The sequence below is a fragment of the Macaca nemestrina genome, chromosome 11 (genome assembly GCF_043159975.1).
Source record: "Macaca nemestrina isolate mMacNem1 chromosome 11, mMacNem.hap1, whole genome shotgun sequence".
Classification (NCBI taxonomy): domain Eukaryota; kingdom Metazoa; phylum Chordata; class Mammalia; order Primates; family Cercopithecidae; genus Macaca; species Macaca nemestrina.
The window spans coordinates 64,352,238-64,375,672 of NC_092135.1; the positions used below are offsets into that span (position 1 = coordinate 64,352,238).

At 35.2% G+C, this 23,435-nt stretch overlaps 1 protein-coding gene across 4 annotated transcripts in view; it reads right to left on the reverse strand.

Moving 5' to 3' along the window:
- The window catches only part of LOC105483299 (sodium voltage-gated channel alpha subunit 7), a 102,350-nt gene that overhangs the window by 18,397 nt on the left and 60,518 nt on the right, over nt 1-23,435 (reverse strand). For all 4 annotated transcript variants that reach the window (XR_011609848.1, XM_071072888.1, XM_071072887.1 and 1 more), the window contains exons 14-18: nt 21,898-22,254; nt 12,839-13,273; nt 9,699-9,804; nt 7,438-7,592; nt 605-778 (exon numbers count right to left, since the gene is read on the reverse strand). Coding sequence is in view for 3 of the 4 variants with exons in the window: in XM_071072888.1 (XP_070928989.1) it covers nt 605-778; nt 7,438-7,592; nt 9,699-9,804; nt 12,839-13,273; nt 21,898-22,254 (1,227 nt within the window). In the remaining variant the exon portion in view is untranslated. The remainder of the gene's footprint in view (nt 1-604; nt 779-7,437; nt 7,593-9,698; nt 9,805-12,838; nt 13,274-21,897; nt 22,255-23,435) is intronic.

Consider the following 23,435-nt stretch of genomic DNA (forward strand, 5'->3'; position numbering starts at 1 on the left):
TTGGATTACACAGATACTCGTAGAGCATTGATTGCAAAGATTGTTGATTTTACCCTGAATGAGATGGGTGTTTATCATAAGGTTTCAAGAGAAGTGACATGAGCTGACTTCCATTTCACAACAGTTACTCTGGTTGCTATGTGGAAAACAGAATGAAGGTGTGCAGGGCAGAAGCAAGGACACCACTTTGGAATCTATTGTAGAGATCTAAGTGAGAAATTTGGGGAGCTTGGATCAGCCCAACACTTGTGAACATCATAAGTAGTCTAATTGTGATATATGATTTAAGAGTTAAGCCAACAAAAAAAAAAGACTTTAGGGTGCTGATATCATCAAGATATTCTGCAACAAACTTACATGATTAGCAGTAAATTCAAGGTGATTATTGTAATAATCCAGGAATAAAGTGCTGAACTTTTAAAATTTTGGAAAGAGAAGAAAATGATAGATGTTAAATATTATGAACTAAGAAAGGTGTTATATACCAATAATGTAGATGGAGAGGGAAAGGAAAGATATAATAAACTGACAGGAAGTGAAAAAGTAAGACTGAGGAAGAAAAAGTAAATCAAATAGCCTTTTAAATTTTCTTTAAAATACGTACAATAACAACCACGAAGTCCAGCCTGTACCAGCCATTAGAGAAATAGGCTTTAAAACCATATGCCATCCATTTTAGAAGCATTTCCAGAATGAAGATGTAAGTGAAGATCATGTCAGCATATTCTAATAAAATTTTAATTGTCTTTCTCTGATCAATATATATATCTTCAAAAGCCTGTGGGTTAAAAAAAACATATGAGGATTAGGTGTAGAGGTAATTTCTAAAAACTCTTTTGACATAGAAGGGAACAAAATTTCATATCTAATAGCCATATGGTGAGCACTGTCAGAGGTTGTAGGCTCCAGGGCTGGTTCACTATGCTTGTATTTATTGACATAATCCATAAGTATTATTATTTGACCCCATGCCTATGACAGACATCATTAATTGATCCCAGAACTAGTTCTTATATAGGCTGAACCTGGCTTCATAACTGTTTTAAATAGCAATCCAAAAATCCCCTCCAAAATCAGTTAATCAAACTTAAGAGATAAAACCTTTAGTAACATCTGACATGAATCTTATCTGTAATTCCAGGTAGCAATTCACAGATATATACCACTTATTCATAGAGAAACAGATATGTTTTTAAAATGTCTTTAGAAATCCATAAGGCTATCAGGTAAACCAGTTGAAATACTGAAGATTAATTAAAACTATAATTGTTTCTCCAAAGCTTCTCAGTTTTAATGTCAACCTTAATTTGACTATGGAATATGTAAAGTCTGATCATGTCATTGAAAGCAATTTCATAAATATTTTAGCACTGAAAACAGGCAGGCAGACTTTCAATATCAATATACATAAAAGGACAAAAAGTAAGCAAGGATTAAAATAGTCTCGTATAAAGAATGATGTGATTCCTTTTTTTTTTTTAATTAAACTTTAAGTTCTAGGGTACATATGCACAACGTGCAGGTTTGTTACATATGTATACATGTGCCATGTTGGTGTGCTGCACCCATTAACTCATCATTTACATTAGGTATATCTCCTAATCAAGTGGGCTTCATCCCTGGGAGCAAGGATGGTTCAACATACGCAAACCAATAAACGTAATCCTGCATATAAACAGAACCAAAGACAAAAACCACATGATTATCTCAATAGATGCAGAAAAGGCCTTGACAAAATTTGACAGCTCTTCATGCTAAAAACTCTCAATAAATTTGGTATTGATGGAACGTATCTCAAAATAATAAGAGCTATTTATGACAAACCCACAGCCAATATCATACTGAATGGGCAAAAACTGGAAAAATTCCCTTTGAAAACTGGCACAAGACAGGGATGCCCTCTCTCACCACTCCTGTTCAACCTAGTGTTGGAAGTTCTGGCTAGGGCAATCAGGCAAGAGAAAGAAATCAAGGGTATTCAGTTAGGAAAAGAAGAAGTCAAATTGTCCCTCTTTGCAGATGACATGATTGTATATTTAGAAAACCCCATTGCCTCAGCCCAAAATCTCCTTAAGCTGATAAGCAACTTCAGCAAAGTCTCAGGATACAAAATCAATGTGCAAAAATCACAAGCATTCTTATACACCAGTAACAGACAGACAGCCAAATCATGAATGAACTTCCATTCACAATAGCTTCAAAGAGAATAAAATACCTAGGAATCCAACTTACAAGGGATGTAAAGGACCTCTTCAAGGAGAACTACAAACCATGGCTCAGTGAAATAAAAGAGGACACAAACAAATGAAAGAACATACCATGCTTATGGATAGGAAGAATCAATATTGTGAAAATGGTCATACTGCCCAAGGTTATTTATAGATTCAATGCCATTCCCATCAAGCTACCAATGACTTTCTTCACAGAATTGGAAAAAACTGCTTTAAAGTTCATATGGAACCAAAAAAAGTGCTTGCATTGCCAAGACAATCCTAAGCCAAAAGAACAAAGCTGGAGGCATCATGCTACCTGACCTCAAACTATACTACAAGGCTACAGTAACCAAAACAGCATGGTGCTGGTACCAAAACAGAGATATAGACCAATGGAACAGAACAGAGCCCTCAGAAATAATACCACACATCTACAGCCATCTGGTCTTTGACAAACCTGACAAAAACAAGAAAGGGGGAAAGGATTCCCTATTTAATAAATGGTGCTGAGAAAATTGGCTAGCCTAAGTAGAAAGCTGAAACTGGATCCTTTCCTTACTCCTTATACGAAAATTAATTCAAGATGGATTAGAGACTTAAATGTTAGACCTAAAACCATAAAAACCCTAGAAGAAAACCTAGGTAATACCATTGAGGACATAGGCATGGGCAAGGACTTCATATCTAAAACATCAAAAGCAACGACAACAAAAGCCAAAATTGACAAATGGGACCTAATTAAACTAAAGAGCTTCTGCACAGCAAAAGAAACTACCATCAGAGTGAACAGGCAACCTACAGAATGGGAGAAAATCTTTGGAATCTACTCATCTGACAAAGGGCTAATATCCACAACCTATAAAGAACCCAATCAAATTTACAAGAAAAAAACAAACAACCCCATCAAAAAGTGGGCAAAGGATATGAACAGACACTTCTCCAAAGAAGACATTCATACAGCCAACAGACACATGAAGAAATGCTCATCATCACTCGCCATCAGAGGATATGCAAATCAAAACCACAATGAGATACCATCTCACACCAGTTAGAATGGCAATCATTAAAAAATCAGGAAACAACAGGTGCTGGAGAGGATGTGGAGAAATAGGAACACTTTTACGCTGTTGGTGGGACTGTAAACTAGTTCAACCATTGTGGAAAACAGTGTGGCAATTCCTCAAGGATCTAGAACTAGAAATACTATTTGACCCAGCCATACCATTACTGGGGATATACCCAAAGGATTATAAGTCATGCTGCTATAAAGACACATGCACACATGTTTACTGTGGCACTATTCACAATAGCAAAGACTTGGAATCAACCCAAATGTCCATCACTGACAGACTGGATTAAGAAAATGTGGCACATATACACCATGGAATACTATACAGCCATAAAAAAGGATGAGTTTGTGTCCTTTGTAGGGACATGGATGCAGCTGGAAACCATCATTCTCAGCAAACTATTGCAAGAACGGAAAACCAAACACTGCATGTTCTCACTCATAGGTGGGAACTGAACAATTAGATCACTTGGACACATGAAGGGGAGCATCATACACAGGGATAGCATTAGGAATGATGTGATTCTTGAAATGTACTGTTAAATGGAAGTAAATACAAAATAACAATAGATTTTATGACTTTTAATTGAACCAATTGTGGTGTAAATGAGTCCATAAAGATTATAAACATAAAGTTCTTAAAAATTTTTTATTTCGTTACATGTATTTATTTATTATTCAATTATTCAGGTACATAATGCGAAATATTATAAAAAGATGTACAAAAGCCTCCACTTCAATTAGCATGGGCAGAGTAGATTTCACCAGACCAATGATCCTACTGCAAAGAACCAGAAAAACAGTACAAAGTTTTAAAAGCATTTGTTTTTAAAGGCATCACAGAGCTGCTGTATCAATAAAGAGCAGATGAGCCCTAATTGTAGAAAGGAGAAGGTCAAGAATATGTTCAGAACAAAAATATTTAACATGTGAATTCTAATAAAAAGAAGGCTAGTATCTAATAAAAATTAGGCAAGATACATAACTTAGGATAGTTCATAATAATAGAGGGATCAATACTACAAGTACATACATACTACAAGTACCTACATCTGTATGTCCAAAACAATGGGTCATCAAACTATATAAAGCAAAACTGATGACACTAAAAGAAGGTTTAGAAAAAAAAGCAATCATAGTGGGATAATTTAACACATTATATCTATAGCTAACCAAAGAAAACATCTTTGCTATATCACTAAGGCTCCCATTATAGATGAGAACAATGGTAATAACAAACTACAATTGCACCCAGCTACACCATATGACACATGCTTTTCAAGTACATGTTGAACACTGTCATAGATGGTGGAGTTGCCTACAAAGAACTCCTTTACTGGCATATCTAACTATTTCACAGCAACCGAGTGTTGCTTGATAACACACAACTAAAGCCCTCTCTGGAGAATTACCTCTGCTATAGGAGAGCCACCCCGCCTGAGAGGCAATCTTTCCACTCCTAGAGGGACCCAGCACAACCAATGGCTGAGTGGAATAGAGATATAAATACCAGCTCCCTTGAGTCACTCAAGGTGAAATTGTGTGGTGCAGTTTGGGCTCCAGAGCCTCCCTACAAGATCAAGCTGAAATGAGTCTTTCTTGAGGATTATGAAGAAGCCTACAATAGGGTAGGTGTCTTTTAAAAACTCTCCTTAAGGTCTACCTCTACCTCCTCTCCTGGTCACCTGATGTATAAATAGAGTCAACTCTCTTCATTCAGTGGCCTGGGAAGTACCAAGATTGCTAAGGAAGGAGAAGGATTATGTACCAGAAAACCTGGTACCTATGCAGGCCCTAGAAACATGTATTAGCAGGAAATGGAGGAGCTTTCCTGGGAGGGGATCCAGAGAGGGCTGCGTATCAGTTTCCTGTTGTGACTGTAACAGATTACCACAAATATAGTGGCTTAAAAACAACACAACTCTATATACTCTCATTCTTGATGTCAGAAATCACTGGGCTAAAATCGAGGTGATGAGAAGGCTAGTTCCTTTTGGTGGCTGAGGAGTCTCAGTTCCTTCCTTTTTCAGCTTCTAGTGACTGCTTATACATTTTGGCCTGTAGTGCATTCTTCTGTCTTCAAAGGATGACACCCTAATCTCTGCTTCTATCCTCACATCACCTTCTTTTCTGACTCAACTCCTATAGAAACTCTTTTGCAGGAACCATTGTGATTATATTAGGCTCATCTAGATAATTCAGGATAATCTCCTTGTCTCAAGATCTTTAACTTGATCAGATCTGCGAAGACCCTTTTGCCATATAAGTTAACATTCAAAGGTTCTGGGGATTATGTCATGGACATATTTGAGGACTATTAATCAGCCTACCACAGGCTGGATCAAAGGGGATAGAATATGAAGCTGGATAAAGGGAAGAACGTGTTGGTATGGGGGTCACAGTTAACTCCAGCACCACAGGAATTAACATCATATTGATTCATTATATTGATGATATCATGTTAATTAGACCTGATGAACAAGAAATGGTAAGTTCTCTAGATGCTTTAGAGAGACATATGTGCCTCCTACTCTAAGAAAGAGATACAATGCCTGATAGGTCTCTTTAGGATTTGAAAGCAAAATTTCACACTTGCAAATATTGATCCAAAGATGCATTATCAGGTGATGCAGAAGATTGCTATTTTTCAGTAGAATCTGATGCAATAAAAGATACTAAAATAGGTTGACTATATTCTAAGCAGCCTTTCCATTTGAGCCATATGAAGATCCATGATGCTAGCAGAATCTGTGATGGAGAAAGGCATAGTATGGAGTATCTGACAAGTCCACTAGGGGGTACTTGTGTTTCCCATTCTCTCAACCTTAGGATAGGTGGATTCTGGGGTCTTTGCTCCCAGAAAGGTCATTAGGGTACATGCTATGTCTCCTACTAAAACTCAAGCTTAGATGTCATTTGCTCAATTTTTGATTTATTGTACCAGTCAACTAGTAAGAAAGAAAGAAGTTACCATACCAGCAAGGATAATTGACCCTGATCATTATGAGCAAGTGAGATGCTGTAACAAAATAAGAGGAAGAAGAAATACAAAAGTAACACACAGTTTGAATCTATTTTTAATAAGTCTGAAATGGATAAAACTAATCTATGGCAGTTGAACTCCACATGCTGGCTACCCTTGTGGAATAGGGAAGTAACTGAGGGGTAAGAGTGTTGTTCTGGCATCCTGGTAATGTTCTTTTTCTCAATCTAAGTCTGGAGAGGATGTGGAGAAATAGGAACACTTTTACACTATTGGCGGGACTGTAAACTAGTTCAACCATTGTGGAAGACAGTGTGGCGATTCCTCAAGGATCTAGAACTAGAAATACCATTTGACCCAGCTATCCCATTACTGGGTATGTACCCAAAGGACTATAAATCATGCTGCTATAAAGATACATGCACACGTATGTTTATTGCAGCACTATTCTAGACCATTCTTTTCACTTATTACTCTCTCTTGATGACTTGTAGTGTAAATATGTAGATACCTTCTGAATTTTTAAAATAGCTGCACAGAGTTCCATTGGATGGTTTTTTGTAGTATCAAGTCAGCTATTACAGACCTTCTTTTCTAACCCTTTGCTATTATTACAAAACATTCTTCAGTGAATTACCTTGTAGAGCCATTTAATGTGCAGATATTTGTAGAATGTTTTTTAGAATTTATATTCTGGCTGCAGAATTAAGATTGTAGGGTCAAATACATTTGTAGTTCACAGATCCTTTAAAGCATATGCAATAGTTCCCTTTCCTTTGATAGGTACCAAAGTACAAGCATATTATAGCAGTTTTGGATGTGCAAATCATTAAAATGTTTCACACGTGAAAATTCATTAAAATCAGAAGAATCCGGTATCTATTCACATTCCATTTTCCCACTGTCATTCATATATTTTGAAATTCAATATTGCAAAATAATATATTAAAAATCAATATTAAATTTAATATTGAGTGATGCATATATAAACTTTCTAAGAAAGTATAATATTTAGATTTTAAAACTAAAATCACAGAATATGAAATTTGGTGCTATTTGGTGCTATACTAAATATCCTTGGAAATGTAATCCTGGTTTTGACTTTCTAAATTAACAGAATCATGATACATTTGTTCCCAGCAAAGTATCAAACAGCCTGGCTGCTCACTTACCAGAGTGCCGGTGCTGAGCAGAGTAACAAGGCCAATAAAACACTTAAACCAATTGTTCTCTACAATCTTGCAGCAGGTTTTCCTGATGTTCTGCCAGATTTTTCCTTTCTTGGATGCTCCACTGGTTTGACCAAGTGATGATCTGCGTCCACAACCTGTTAAGATTGGAACTGGTAAGAACAACAATCTAGAAAACTCATGAAAAAGTAAACACCTGAAACTTTCTACTATGTGCCACAGCAATTATTTATTTACAAATTCTAGTCCAGGTTGTCTCTGATTTACAAACATTTAATTTATACCCATGGTGTAGTGACCACTGTAATCACTGACCAGAAAATGGAAAACTGGACTTAGGAGTTTGGTAGTAATGAGAGGAAAGGCATTGTGAAAGGCAGAAATGACCTAGAACATCTTGTCACTCTGCAAAACAGTCTGAGGGTAGGTATTCACTAATATTGCAAAAGAAAATACACACAGATATTTCACTTCTGAAAGTTACATTTTGATATAATGCCTGAAAATTTACTCTTTGAAGATTCACATGGCATAACATGCATTCCTGTTTAAAAATATAAATACTTATGAGATGTTAAGAGGCATAAAATTAGTTAAATCAAATTAATTGCTTTGATTCCAGTTCTTATGTGGCTGGAAATGGGAATTTTTATTGAGACTATTATGGAAGTAACATGGACTGTGGAGTACTTTCTGGGCATAGTACATGTGTACGGGACTGCACTTTATGCTTTGGCCAAAAGGGTTGGCAAAATGGAAACCTGAGGCTGGAGAAGAGGTTGATATACAGGTGACAAAACGAAGACATGGAGGTAGGTGGAGTTTAAAGCCAAAACATTTTATTTTAGAATTTTGTCTTCTGTTAAATAATACTATGAGTAGCATTGTGGCAGTGGAATATTATTGATAATGGTGATTCCAAAACACATTTTTCATGCTGTAAGTAATATTGCATAAAAATAAATAATGTTCATATTTGATTTTTTACTGGTAGTTATATCACTGTGTGCTTTAGAACACAGCACAATTTAGGAGTAAAACAGAAAATTGGTATAGTTAAAGCAGCACTGAAATGTGTGTGTATACACATACACATGCACACATATACCTATATATGTTGAAGTCAAATGAAGTGTGCTTAGATCTCATGAAATAGAGCCAATATTTAAGTTACTCATATAAAAACGGCCTATAACTGTCAGAGGAAGACAAATGGTAATGGTGACATTTATATATTTAACATGAATATTAAGAAATGTATAAAGATTCAGTCAACTGACTGACATACTGGATATGGAACATATACATATATTTTTGATATTTGAAAATTTTATTAAATTTGTACCTACATGTTGGTCTGTTTTAACAATGCATAATGATATTCTAGTTTAATAAATATTCAAAGAACAATTAAACTTCAATTTTAAAGATATTTTTCAATAAAATATTCAATGAAAATATTCATATTCATTTTACATATACACTAAAATGTGTACTTACCAAATACAAAAAATTACACCTCACAAATTGTTTTACTAATTTAGCTTTAAACACACATAAAAACTCCAGTGGCAACAGAGATGGAATTGAAGTAAGTCAATTCTGTTTTTCTACCATTAGTCACTATACTGTCATTGTTTATTCATAATCTAGTGTTTCAAAGTAGGACATAAGTAGTACTGTAGAAGTTACAGAAATGAACTAAGTCCTGAAATGAGCTGGAGATTCCAAATTCTTACTGTTCAATCAACAATTGTTAATTGTTAAAATAAGTGACTTAGCTGGTAGTTGAGTCTGAAATGTGCAATGCCACCTATTTAAGAGAGTTATTTGAATTAGCTTCCAGGTAGAATATGTTTACTAAAGGAACATATACATTTTGACAACTTGTAATTAAAATTAGTTTCCTAGCAAGATTAACACAATTTTCTTTTTTTTTTATTATTATTATTATACTTTAAGTTGTAGGGTACATGTGCATAACGTGCAGGTTTGTTACATATGTATACTTGTGCCATGTTGGTGTGCTGCACCCATCAACTCATCATTTACATCAGGTATAACTCCCAATGCAATCCCTCCCCCCTCCCCCCTCCCCATGATAGGCCCCTGTGTGTGATGTTCCCCTTCCTGAGTCCAAGTGATCTCATTGTTCAGTTCCCACCTATGAGTGAGAACATGCGGTGTTTGGTTTTCTGTTCTTGTGATAGTTTGCTAAGAATGATGGTTTCCAGCTGCATTACCATTTTTAGGATGCTTTGATCTTTCACTTCCATAGAACATTTCTTCTTCTTCAGATATAGCAATATCAACGGTACTGCATTCAGATGAGCTAGACTGCTTTATTTTCTAAAAGGTGAAGTCCCACCAAAAAAGTTGTGATTAGTTTCATTTACCCACAGTGGTCAAAGTTTATTTCATTTTCAGAAGTGAGAAAAATTTTGTACAGAAATAATATTGTTAGGTTTAAAAGACCTTAGGCCGATTTCATGGCTGATATTAAAATCATATATATTGATAAGAATTGAAGTTTAAAACACTATTGTATGATACTTACTTTAACCTAAAATAACACTTAGATTAAAATTAATGTTTAGTTAATAACACTTTACTTCTTTAAGATGTATAGGTTGTCTCCAATTCACAAAAGGATTTGGGTTCCAAAGTTTTCTTGAAGTAAGTCACAAGTTTCCCATATATGCTATTTCAATTAGATGAGTAGAATCAAAACAAATCATCCTTTGATGCTAAAGATGGGTAGATCTTAGGTTTCATTGTAAAAATCAGTCCAGATGGTCTTATGTATGTCATCATAGGATGGGATTTATCATGAAGTAAAATGAGGGAAAGGCACAAGAAATAGGGATAAGGACAGGCCTGGGAAAGGGGCACAGCCTTATGAAAAGCACCCAGATGCAGAGATTGACCTTCTTTCTCTGCTTTTGACTGAAGTTCAAGGCTAGGTAGAATAAGGTGGTCATTGCTTTATACAGGTAATAGTGCAAATGATACTCTTTGCCTTTATTTAAAATTATTTTCTCACAATGCTTTATTTTACCTTATTTTGAAATAACTATACTATAAATCATTCTTTAAAATCACCGAGATTCTAAGGTTAATAGCATATAGGTAATATTTTCTAATTAAAACAAAAATTAAGGCAAGTGTATTTTAACATTTGGAATGAAACCAATCTTACTTCGTAAAAATTAAGAAAAAAATCTACGTGAAGTAGAGTGCAAAAAAAAAAAAAGAAATTGTCAATATTTTGTCCTGCCTCTTAGACTTATACACAGTAAGTGTCAAGGAAATGTAATTAGAAAGCTATTTTTGCTTTAGTCCTTACGTGGTCAGTTGTCAGTAAATCATTATAGTGCTCAATTTAAAAAAGTAAAGTATCCAGCAGAATATTATTCTTAAACAGATATTTTTATTATTTCTATTACTTTTATATATTCTTATTTATTTCTAATGAAATAAAATCTGTAGCAATATATTTATGTGAGACTAGGCATTAAGTAATTTAAATATAATATTTGGCACTCAGTAATTAAAATTATACATCATACATTTTTTCTAAAGAGTTGCAAAAAGCCTTGCACATATCCTATTTGATGTGATTTTTCCAAAATACCTGTGAGTAGGTATTATTCTAATTTTACAAATAAATCAATTAAGACTCAAATTATAAATCATTTATTTTGATAGAAGATTATTTAATGGCATAATAAAGTGACCATAATATACTTCTGCATTATAAAAAATATGTTATAAAATACGATGTGAGTTTTGATGTTATTTTTATGATAAACACACACTATATATATGCATATATATGTCAATATATATGCTTATTTTAATAAAAATAGGCTGGAAGTACAAATACCAAAGAAACAAGGGAGTGTATCTCTGAATTATCAGATCATTTATATATTTTTGTGTTTTATTTTTGGCTGTGGGTATACCAACATCCTAAGGAGTCATGGGCTACATAATCTAGAAAGCACCTAACTAAATATATAAATAAACGAATACATCTTTTGTGAGTAGTTAATCAACCAGCAAGACCTAATAACTATACAGCATAAATAATGCAATTTTCATATTTACAGTTGTTTTAAGTTACAGCTTTCCTATGTATTTTCATACTCCAGAATTTCTAAGGAGATTAGCATGAAGTTTTCAGGGAGACTCCAACATGATGTGCTGTGGCAAATAGCAATTTCACCCAGAAATGGATGGTAATCAAAATCTTTAATGATGATTGAGAAGTGTGCTGAGTAAGAATTTATGCCTGTTTTATAGTAATGGTATTAATTTAAAAGGTAAATGAACCTTAGACTATTGGGCATGTGGATTAAAAATGTTTCTCTAACTAAAATAATGATGGCTTTAGTAAATGATGGAAGGACCTTGGATAATTGAAACTGAACTCCTGTTAGAAGACAATTTGTGAAGTTATTGTAGAGCGCATCTCCCAAAACAGAAGAGGTCTGGGAAACAAGATGGTGCCAGAGATGATGGGGACCTGTTAAGAGACATTCCCTGACCCTCCAGTGCCCCGAGTGATCTGAAATGATTCCCCAGTGGGATCCAAAGTTAAAAGCCCTTGTACAGGTGTGATCTCTGTAGGTGTAGCTTTCTATGAAATTGTATCTCCTTCTAAAACACAATGCTGTTTGCAAATGGAGACAATAAGACTGTTTCCAGTAGGGTGTATATTTTAGAAGCTAAGTGAACAACAGTATCTACCCTTCTTTGAATGCGACCCTGATTTTTTAAGCCAGTGCGTTATAAAGCTACCAACTGTGCACAATTCAAACTGGGAGGTTTTAAAAATTCCTTTAGTCCAACTTAACTACAATGTCCAAATATGGGCAGAAATGATCTGACTTAAATCTTAGAATTTTAGCAAGCAAGAAGGAAGTGTAACACTGTTCTAATTCAATCTCCCATTTTAAGATGATAAAGTCCATGGAAATTTAGTGATTTCTTAAATCATATACCTTGATTTTGAAAACTTTGGTTTCCTCAGTATACTCTTCAGCACCCTCAGACTGGTTATTAATTTATAAAATGTCACAATTATATTATCTAATGTTTCCTAAGTGCTTACTCTTTACTAGGCATTGTTCTATGTACTATTATCCCCCTATGGAGTAAATACTATTTTAGCCCCATTTAAATATGAGAAAACTGAAGCTTGGAAAGTTTAACTAATTTGATCAAAAGCATAAATTCAGAGGCTAAGAGTGATGGAGCTCGAAGTGATGGAGTTAGAATTGAGTGGACAATCTGGCTGTGGAACTTCAGTGCTTATTTACTTCCTTATCAACAATACTATAAATCACCACTAAGCAATCAGGATATTTAAACATCTTACCTCCTTGCTGTCTCCATCACCAGACTTACTCTGAATCTCCTTATTTTCCGGATTTTCTATATCAGATTCTCCTGAAGCAACTGGTACAGTTTCTGAGACACTAGGACTGGGGATAAGCGATTGGCTCTCATTTTCAGTAGTATTTTTCTCTGTGCCACTGCTTTTTTCCTTATCCTTGAGAAAATCTTGGGCGTTGCTCAATTCAGAAAGGGTATGGTCAGAAATATCTTCTTTAACATATACCTCATTTACATGGTCCATTGTGTCCTTTGGGACATTTTGTTTTTTGCATAGTATTTTAAGAAGCACATAGTTTATTCCTTTTTTAATCCTTGCCACTGCAAGCTGGAGATTTTTTGCTTCATTATTCTCTTCAGCTGTTACATCCTTGCATGAACTAAATGAGCTCACCAATGCCAGAAACAGGTAAACTACCTAAATAAGGAAGTAAAATGAGGCTAAATGTATCCCATTTTGTTTCATTTTAAGTAATGAAAAGTTTGTTTACAAAACTGACTTGAGAACATTTAATATCTACTCTGTTAGCATATTTCAATAATACAATATATTGTAATTAATAACGGTAATCACCATGCTGTACAATGCATCTTTTGAACTTATTCTTCCTATGTAACTGTAATTATATATACTTTGGCCAATGGCTTCTCAATCTCTACTTTCCCCTAACCACCCAACTTCTGGTAACCACCATTCTGCTCTCTACTTCTAGAGTGTGAATATTAACCCATTTGTGCCTAGTGTTCCATTATTGGAAGGCTAAGCTTGTGGGAGTTATTTATGTCCTACTGCTCAAGGTCATTGCCAAGGTCTGAATTTTCACACAAAAATTGCAACTTCTGACATAAATGGGTTAAGTGTTCTCACCATTAAAACGATAACTATGTGAAGTAATGAATTTGTTAATTAGCTCTATTTAGCCATTCCACAATGTATGTCTACTTCAAAACATTACCTTGTACACCATAAATACATACAATTTTATATGTTAACTTAAAAAATGAATTTGACCAAAAAAGGCTGATCTGAGATTTGAAAATGAAGCAGATGAACTACAATACTATTCAGTTCTTATCCATCTACCACAGTGTGTTAGGTGCTCCGCTATGGATTTGTATAGCAAGAATTTATTTTAAGCTCATGACGTCCTATGCAATATGATTTGTTTCTCTTTTACAGATGGAAAAGACAAGGTTTACATATGTCAAATATCAAAGGATCAAAGGTTACATAGATTAGACCCAAGTCTGCTTTATTCCAAAGCTTATTTTCTCACTGAGTCAGGCTGTCTCACTCAAGGTGAGCAAATAAGTTGTTTTTTCCAGGCAGCTCACTTCACTTCAGCCCTGTTCTAGGAAAACATGTAATAATTCTGCAAACCCAGGAAGAACTATACAGGGATAGAGCTATCCATGGTCCTGAATATCATATCTAATGGCTTTTGTGAGATGAAAACACAGATGCTAGGAAGGTTAGTTGATTCTCTGTTGTAGTAAATTTGGTCAAACAAGAAACAGATAAGTGATGGAAGAATCATTCCTAATACTTGTAACTTATTTTGAACTCAAAGATAGTGTATATTTTGACTTTTACTGTCACTTAGAAATATGATTAAGTACTGATCACTTTCCAGAGAATCAGATTTTAAACTTGTTTATAATTGTAAGGCATACATTATAATTTTGGATAATTATGCTATTTATATGTACATGAAATAAGTATGTGAGCATCTCCAAAGACTCATATTTTGAAACTTCTTTCAAAATTTTAGATCTATGTGAACAGTTGAGTTTCTCAAACACTCCAATAATTACTCTTTTTCTCATGGACATGCACATCTGGGAAAATTAGAACTTCCAACCTAATAGTATTTAATCCTAATGGGTTACATTTACTTCTCTCTATATAGATCTTCCTATTTCTTAGGAATAGAGAAGTTTCAAATAAGACTTGTATAGAAAAATCAAAGTATTTTGCAGTGAATAAAGTCATCAAATACATAAACTTAATCTTATCCATAGTTTTAGCATAGCAATAAAATTTTGGTTATAAGATATATCAATATGGGAAATGTTTTGTGGGTGAGAGCATCTGAAAAACTGGCAGATATCTTTTATAATCCCAATGAAAGATTCTCAGAAGAGAAAAATAAAACAGAAAGGACAATGATCAAATTCTAATAGCCTCTGAAATAAAGAAATAAAGCAGACTTAGGTCTAATCTATGTAACCTTTGATCCTTTCTGTTCTCCCATTAGTGTCTCCTTTGGCAATGAGGTTTACTTATAGATAATCTAGGCAGGAGCTGCATGGCCCCCGTAGGAGCCACACTATTAGCAACTCTATTATTCTCAAAGGACAACAGCTTCGTGATATAAAAGGGTGAGACCAGATATAATTTAAGATACTCAATTGTTTCCTTTTCTTCCACTGTTTGGCTAAGTATTAGGCACAGTGTGAAATAAGGGAAGGGTGTTAGTGTGTTTCATGACTGTAAGCTTCATATGAACAAAAACCATGTTTTCTCTTAATTAGACAACCAGCACACTGCTAGACACAAAATAGGTAATAAATATTTATTTTTAAAAATAAGTGATTATAGAATGAATAAAAAATAGATTTTGTGCTAGGATTTGAACAAGAAAAAGTTTATGCTATATTAATCATATTTTTAGGAAATTACATCAAAGATTTCTTATATCTTAGACACACATGTACACAAATATACACACATACATTCATATATATATATGTATATATAGTGAAAATGTTCAAAGCCTAAAAATGAACGTAATCTTAAAAGTGCTAAGTGCTCTGAAACTGTAGTATAAGATAAGAATTTTATAACCCTCAGAAATGCTACTGCTTTGTTCAGATGTGGTCTGAATTAAAAATAGCCTACTCTCTTTTAAGGATTTAAAGGAAAAGACAGGCTGTGTAAGTGGCGCAAGTTACAGAGAACTGATTACTACTTCTAATTTGAGCATTAACAAAAAAAGAGAGCAGAAAATGCAGAGATTTGTATTGTATAAACTCAGAGTAACTTTAGTCACAGAATCTGTAACTAGATTAAAAACATATATTTATTATTTTTGTGTTAGGAGAGAAAAGGTGAAATAATGTATATAAAACAAAACTTTTTTTAAATTCCCCTGAATTTTGTTTTCTTGCATCTCAAAGATATCCACATATTGGGTGAGAATTGAGCAACTCATAGCAAAATCAAACAGCATAAAAGAGAAAGAAAGTTCAAGATTTAAGTAATTACTTTCTGATTTGTAATCAACAAATAAACATGTATGAAGGAATTTAACATGTATTGAGGCTACTTAATTTTAAATTTCTTGAATTATATCTTAATATATATTTAATTTGGAATTATACAAATATATATGGAATAACATATGTCTCTACAACCAAATTTTTTATTTTTAAAAAGCAACTGAAGTTTGTATTAAGTTTTCTCTTTCTTTTATTTTCATGTTTCTATCCCTCAGTGTTTGGTTTATGTAACCAGAGTCAGGTACTATATTTCACTTTGTGGCAATCACCTAAATCACAAGTAAAACACCCAGAATGAAATTAAAATCTACCTAACTAAAACTTGTCAATAATATTAAATAACTAACAAAAATCTGGTGAAGATATAGGGGTTAAATTTTTCTAGAGTGCAAAGAAATGATTTGTGTAATTTATGAATTACTTATAGGGTGCCAAATGATTACATTTAAGTTATAACAACCCTACAAGGCAGGTACTGTTATGTTCATTCCTCTGTTAAGTATGGCCAGGTTTAAAGAGGCTGTGTAATATGCACAACATCATTTATTAAGTGATTGAAATGGTTTGTCTTTCTTCCCATCCAAATCTCATCTTGAATTGTAGTTCTCATAATCCCCACATGTTGTGGGAGGGAATCGGTGGGAGGTAACTGAATCATGGGGGCAGTTACCTCCACGCTGTTCTCATGGTGGGTGAATTCTCACAAGAGCTGATGGTTTTATAAGGGGTTTACCCCACATTCACTCTGCACTTCTCCTTGCTGCTGCAATGTGAACAAGGACATGCCTGCTTCCTCTTCCACCATGATTGTAAGTTTCCTGAGGCCTCCCACGCCCTGTGGAACTGTGAGTCAGTTAAACCTCTTTCTTTTGTAAATTATCCAGCCTCGGTTACGCCCTTATTAGCATCATGAGAATGGACTAATACAGTAAATTGATACTGCAGAGAATGGGGCACTGTTGTAAAGATACCCGAAAATGTGGAAGTGACTTTGGAACTGGGTAACAGGCAGATGTTGGAACAGTTTGGAGGGCTCAAAGAAGACAGCAAGATGTGGGATGTTTGGAACTTCCTAGAGACTTGTTGAATGGTCTTAACAAAATGCTGATAGTGATATGGACAATAAAGTCCAGGCTGAGGTGGTCTCAGATTGAGATGAGGAACTTGTTGAGAACTGGAGCAAAGATGACTCCTTTAGCCATGCTTTAGCAAAGAGACTGACGGCTTTTTGCCCCTTCCCTAGAGATCTGTGGAACTGTGAACTTGAGAGAGATGATTTCAGGTATCTGGCAGAAGAAATTTCTAAGTGGCAAAGCATTCAAGAAGCAGAGCATAAAAGTTTGTAAAATTTGCAGCCTGATGATGCAGTAGAAAAGTAAAACCAATTTTCTGGAGAGAAATTCAAGCTGGCTGCATAAATTTGCATAAGTAATGAGGAACCGAATGTTAATCACCAAAGCAATGGGGAAAATGTCTCCAGGGCACATCAGAGACCTTCACAGCAGCCCCTCCCATAACAGGGCATAGGCCTAGGAGGAAAAAATGGTTGTGTAGTCTGGGCCCAGGGTCCCCCTGCCGTGTGCAGCCTAGGGACCTAGTGCCAAGTGTCCCAGCTGTTCCAGCTGTGGCCAAAAGGGGCCGAAGTATAGCTTAGACCATCACTTTGGAGTGTGCAAGCCCCAAGCCTGGGCAACTTCCATGTGGTGTTGAGCCTGCGGGTGCAAAGAAGTCAAGAATTGAGGTTTTGGAATCTCCACCAAGATTACAGAGGATGTATGGAAATGCCTGGATGTCCAGGCAGAAGTTTGCTACAGGGGCAGAGCTCTCATAGAGAACCTCTGCTATGGCAGTGTGGAAAAGAAATGTAGGGTTGGAGCCCCAACACAGAGTCCCCACTGGGGCACTGCCTAGTGGAGCTGTGAGAAGAGGGCCACTGTTCTCCAGACACCAGAATGGTAGATCCACTGACAACTTGGACTGCACCTGGAAAAGCCACAGGCACTTAACACTGGCCTGTGAAGGCAGCTGGGATCAGTGCTGTACCCTACAAAGACACAGGGATGGAGCTATTCAAGGCCATGGGAACCCACCTCTTGCATCAGTATGCCCTGAATGTGAGACATAGAGCCAAAGGAGATCATTTTGGAACTTTGAGGTTTAATGACTGCCCTATTGGATTTCAGACTTGCATGGCAGCTGTACCCGCTTTGTTTTAGCCAGTGAATCCCATTTGGAATGGATGTATTTATCCAATGCCTTACCCACATTGTATCTAGTAAGTAACTAACTTGCTTTTGATTGTACAGGCTCATAGGTGGAAGGGACTTGTCTTATCTTAGATGAGACTTTGGACTTGGACTTTTGAGTTAATGCTGGGATGAATTAAGACTTTGGGGAACTTTTGGAAAGACATGATAGTGTTTTGAAATGTGAGGATATGATATTTGGGAAGGGCCAGGGGTGGAATGATATTGCTTGGCTGTGTCTCCAACCAAATCTCATCTTGAACTGTAGTTTCCATAATCCTCATGTGTTATGGGAGGGACTTGGTGGGAAGTAACTGAATCATGATGGTGGTTACCTCCATGCTATTCTCATGATAGTGAGTTCTCAGAAGATCTGATGGTTTTATAAGGGGCTTTCCCCTGCTTCACTACGCACTTCTTCTTGCTGCCACCATGTGAAGAAGGGCATGCCTGCTTCCCCTTCTGCCATGACTGTAAGTTTCCTGAGGTCTCTTCCACCCTATGTAAATGTGAGTCAATTAAACCTCTTGACTTTATAAATTACCCAGTGTCAGGTATGTCTTTATTAGCAGCATGAGAATGGACTAGTACAGTGACAGAACTGAAATTTGAACCCACGTTTCTTTGATTCTGAACTCTGCTTTTTCTACAACTCAACAAGACATAGAACTATTTAAAAACCAATTCATTTCCTTTGGCGTATAATAATTTTTTGTAAGGTTTCTGCATAAGGCTTAAAATTACTGCTGAGTTTTCTTAGAAAATACAAAACTAATTTTTAAAAATGTGAAATATCTTCCTTTTACACTAAACCACATTAGAACCATGGAGGTTAAAAAGATCAACAGCTTCAAAGATTATCTCCTTATATTTTCCCCCCTTCTACTTATTCTACTGCCATTATCATGATGTTTCAGAGTTGGATGACTACTAAGAAAAATTAAGCTGGAAGGATTTAGTGAGCCAAGAAATATGATGGCCAATCAATTGGAAATGGAGGTTCATGTAACTCCATTTATCCTGGAATCCCTCTGCACACTGATGAAGTTTCTGGTTAGTAGAAACAACAAAAAATAGAAATATATTGGAGTTCAAAATCAAAGAAGCAGGAATGTTTAGGCAAATATATATCTATTATATATTTATATGTTATATCATACATATATGTATATATACATACATGCACATATATGTGTGTGTGTATATAGATAATGCCTTAGTATTTCTGCTTCTTTCCCTTTGAATTATGTGTATGTATGTGTTGTTGTTGTTGCTTTCCTCAACAGCCGTAACTCTTCCTTTTGGAAACATAAATATATAATTTATTTGGGAAATTACACTTATCCCCTTATTAGTCATAGGATTTGGGTTTGATCTTATCCCATCCAGCTGTAAGGGAGAGTTATGAACAGTTTAACATAATAAATGCATTCAACACCCTGGGCAATGGAGACTAGTTGATTCAGCTAATGAGATAATAGGAAAAATTGGCTGTGGCTTCTAGAAAAGAAATTCTTTCCTCTATTAGACTTGATATAACACAAAGATATGAAGTTTTAGACTGCAGCAGCCATCTTGATAAACAGAGGATACTAGCTAGCAACGAGCACAGAGAAAAACAGAATTGAGATCTACAAAGACCTCTCTATAATGATCCCACTTAATCATTTGTGTCACACCCAAACTGAAGCAAGATCTATACCTGATATTTTGAGTTATGAGTTATGTATGCTGATATATATGATCATTTCTTGTTTCAACCAGTTAGAGTGGTGTTTTATATCACTGGGAATGAGAAGTGTACTACTATAACTACAAAGGGCAGAAGATACTGAAGTATCTTTTACATGTTGGGCACTGTTCTAGGTTTTATAATAAAGAGGAGAGTTATGGTCCTTTCCCTCATGGTGCTTACAGTTTAATAAAGAACATAGAGAAGTACATTAACAATTAAATACAATGCTAATGTGACAATTGTATGACAAGGGTCTTCTCGAGGTGAAACACAAGCCATGTGGACAGGCAAGGTAAAATTGAGTCTAACCTGAGATTTTTTTTCAGCCTTTTGGGAAATGTACTTGATCTTTATGACATGAGTAAAAAGAAAATACCAACTCTTGTATTCCCGTAAGAATCATTTTTTAGTAAGCCATATCTTTTCCATAGATGCAGTGAAAGTTACTTATTTAATTCACTAAAACCACTTCAGTTATTAGGAAACTTATAAGTGAAAGCTTTCTTAGTTAATACGTAACATTTTTATAGACCAGTGGTTTTCAATCTTGACTACACAATTTAATCAACTGAAGATTTTCAAAAAATCCTGATGACTAGGTCATATCCACATACCAATAAAATCAGAATCTCTAAGAATGTATTCTAGGCATCAGCATAGTTTTATTAATTCCCCAGGTAATTCCAATGCCAGGAAAAGACTGACAGCAGTGTTACATTTAAGTGCTTCTTAAAATTTAATGGGCACACAAATCACCTGGGAACAGTGTTACACTGTAGATTATGATTGCATAGGTCTGGGGTCTGGGAGTCTGCATGTCTAACCACCTTCCAGGTGATGCCAATATTACATTGAGTAACAAGGTTAGAAGCTAGTGCTATCCAATGGAAATATGATGCAATCACATATGCAATTTTAAATTTGCAGTGGCCACATAGAAAACACAGAAAAACAGGCAAATTAATTTTACTAATACATTTTATTTAACAAATATATTTAGTTAAATACAATATACAATTTGTATACAATAAATACAAACATATTTGTATTTAACTAAATATATATTTAACTAAATACCAATAAATAAAGGGAGACTATTGCATTTGTATTTAACTAACAGTATTTGTATTTAGTTAAATACAAATACAGTAGTTCCCCTTTATCCAGGGCAGATAAATCCCAAGACCCCCAGTGGATGCCAGACGCAGAGGATGGTACCAAACCTCATGCATACTACATGATCTGACAGCCCAGACAGCTACTAAAGGACCGATAGGTAGCGTATACAGCATGAATATGCTAGACAAAGGAATGTTTCATGCCCAGAGCAAGACAGAGTGGTATGGCAGGAGATTCCATTACACTACCCAGAATGGCATGCAATTTAAAACTTATGAGTTTTATATTTCTGGAATTTTCCACTGGATGTTTTCAGACAATGGTTGACCACAGGCAACTAAAACCACATACAGTGCAACTGAGCATAAGGACGACCTACTGTATTATCATTTAAAAATGCATTCAACATAAAAATCATTAATGAAATAGTTCACATCACTTTTTGTGTAAGACTTCAAATCTGGTGCATATTTTACATTTACAACACATTTCAAATGAGACTAATCATATATCAGTTGATAATGGCCACATCTGGCTAGTGGGTTACTCTATTGGACTACCACAGTTACAAACCATTAGATCCCATCAATGTACATCATGAAAATACCAAACTACATTATGCCAGTTTTCAAGGAAAATGTAAAAGAACTGACTACTCACCAGTAAATTTCCAATTAAAATGACCATCAGGTAAAAAGGAATACACCAGGATTGGCCTGCAACCTCCATACAGTCCCACAAGGTCTCTACCCACTCTCCACAGAGAATTCGGAACACGTTCAGGTAGGAGTGGAAAAAGTCATGCATGTGCCAGCGTGGGAGTTGACAGTTTTGGTCTATGTGGCAAACAAATTCTTCATAATTCTGACCAAACAGCCTCATGCCGAATGCAGCAGAAAAGAACATGAATATGAACAACAACAGGACCAAGTCTCTCAGGGTCACCCATGCATTACTAAGAGACCGCATCAAAATCTGGAATGTTGGCCAATACTTCCCCAACTTGAAAATTCTCAACTAATAGAGCAATGTAAAATCAAGAACAAGAAACAAAGGATGAAAAACCTGGTCAGTGTATCAGCGTTATACACATATACATATATAGCGTTTAGAGTTTTAAGCATTATTAATATTAACTACTGAACATTCATTTTATGTAAAATTCTTAATACATCTTAAATATTTGATAATTTTGTATACTCAGTCTAAATATATCCTCTTCTACTGATGTATTTGTCAATTCCCATTAAGCATTATACTGTTACAATTCCTCTAGCTTTATATTTTCATAACTATTAGGGGAAGTATTCATTCTTTGTTTTTGCTTTTCACAACATATTGAATATTTTTCCACATTTTTCCCATATGTTGACATGAAAATGATATTGAAAGTCTTCCAGGATCCACTGGATTCTGATGAAGGTACTATCATGTATTTCCCTTTTAAAATAACATGTCAAAGACCAAACACAACATTCTAGGTTTAGTTTGGATAGTCCCCTTCCTTTCACTAGATTTTTAAAAATTTCTGTTTATACAGAACAAGATTACCTTAATATTTTTGGTCACTATATCGCAGTAAACTTACAGTCAACTAGATCTCATATATCATTTTTATACAGGCTATACCTTCCTGACACTTTCTTCTCAATTTTTGTTTGTTTGTTTGACAGAGTCTCTCTCTGTCACCCAGACTGGAGTGCAGAAGCACAATCATGGCTCACTGCAGCCTCCAACTCCTGGGCCCAAGTGATCCTCCCACCTTAGCCTCCTGAGTAGCTGAGACTACAGGCATGAACCACCACTGTGACTTTTTTCTTTTTTTAGAAGTGGAGTCTCACTATGTTGCCCAGGCTGATTCCAAATTCCTTGCCTCATTTCTTGACTTTTTCTAGTGTTCAGTTGTCTTTCTGGACTCAAGAGTGAGATCTTACATTTATCTATGAAAAAAATTAATCATCTTAAATTCAGTCCATTACCAGCCTTTAAAATATTTTGATACTATCTTTTAGCACATTTTCTGCAATTGCCAGTGCTGCTTCCATAAATTTGGTGACAACACCCTGTATATATTTCTCTTATTCATTAGCAAATATTATGGATGAGGATTTAAGATAGGATTCTGAATGAGCTGCTCTCTAGGAAGTAACCATTAGAATAAGATCAAACGGACTTAATTGTTCTTAATTCCTGCTACA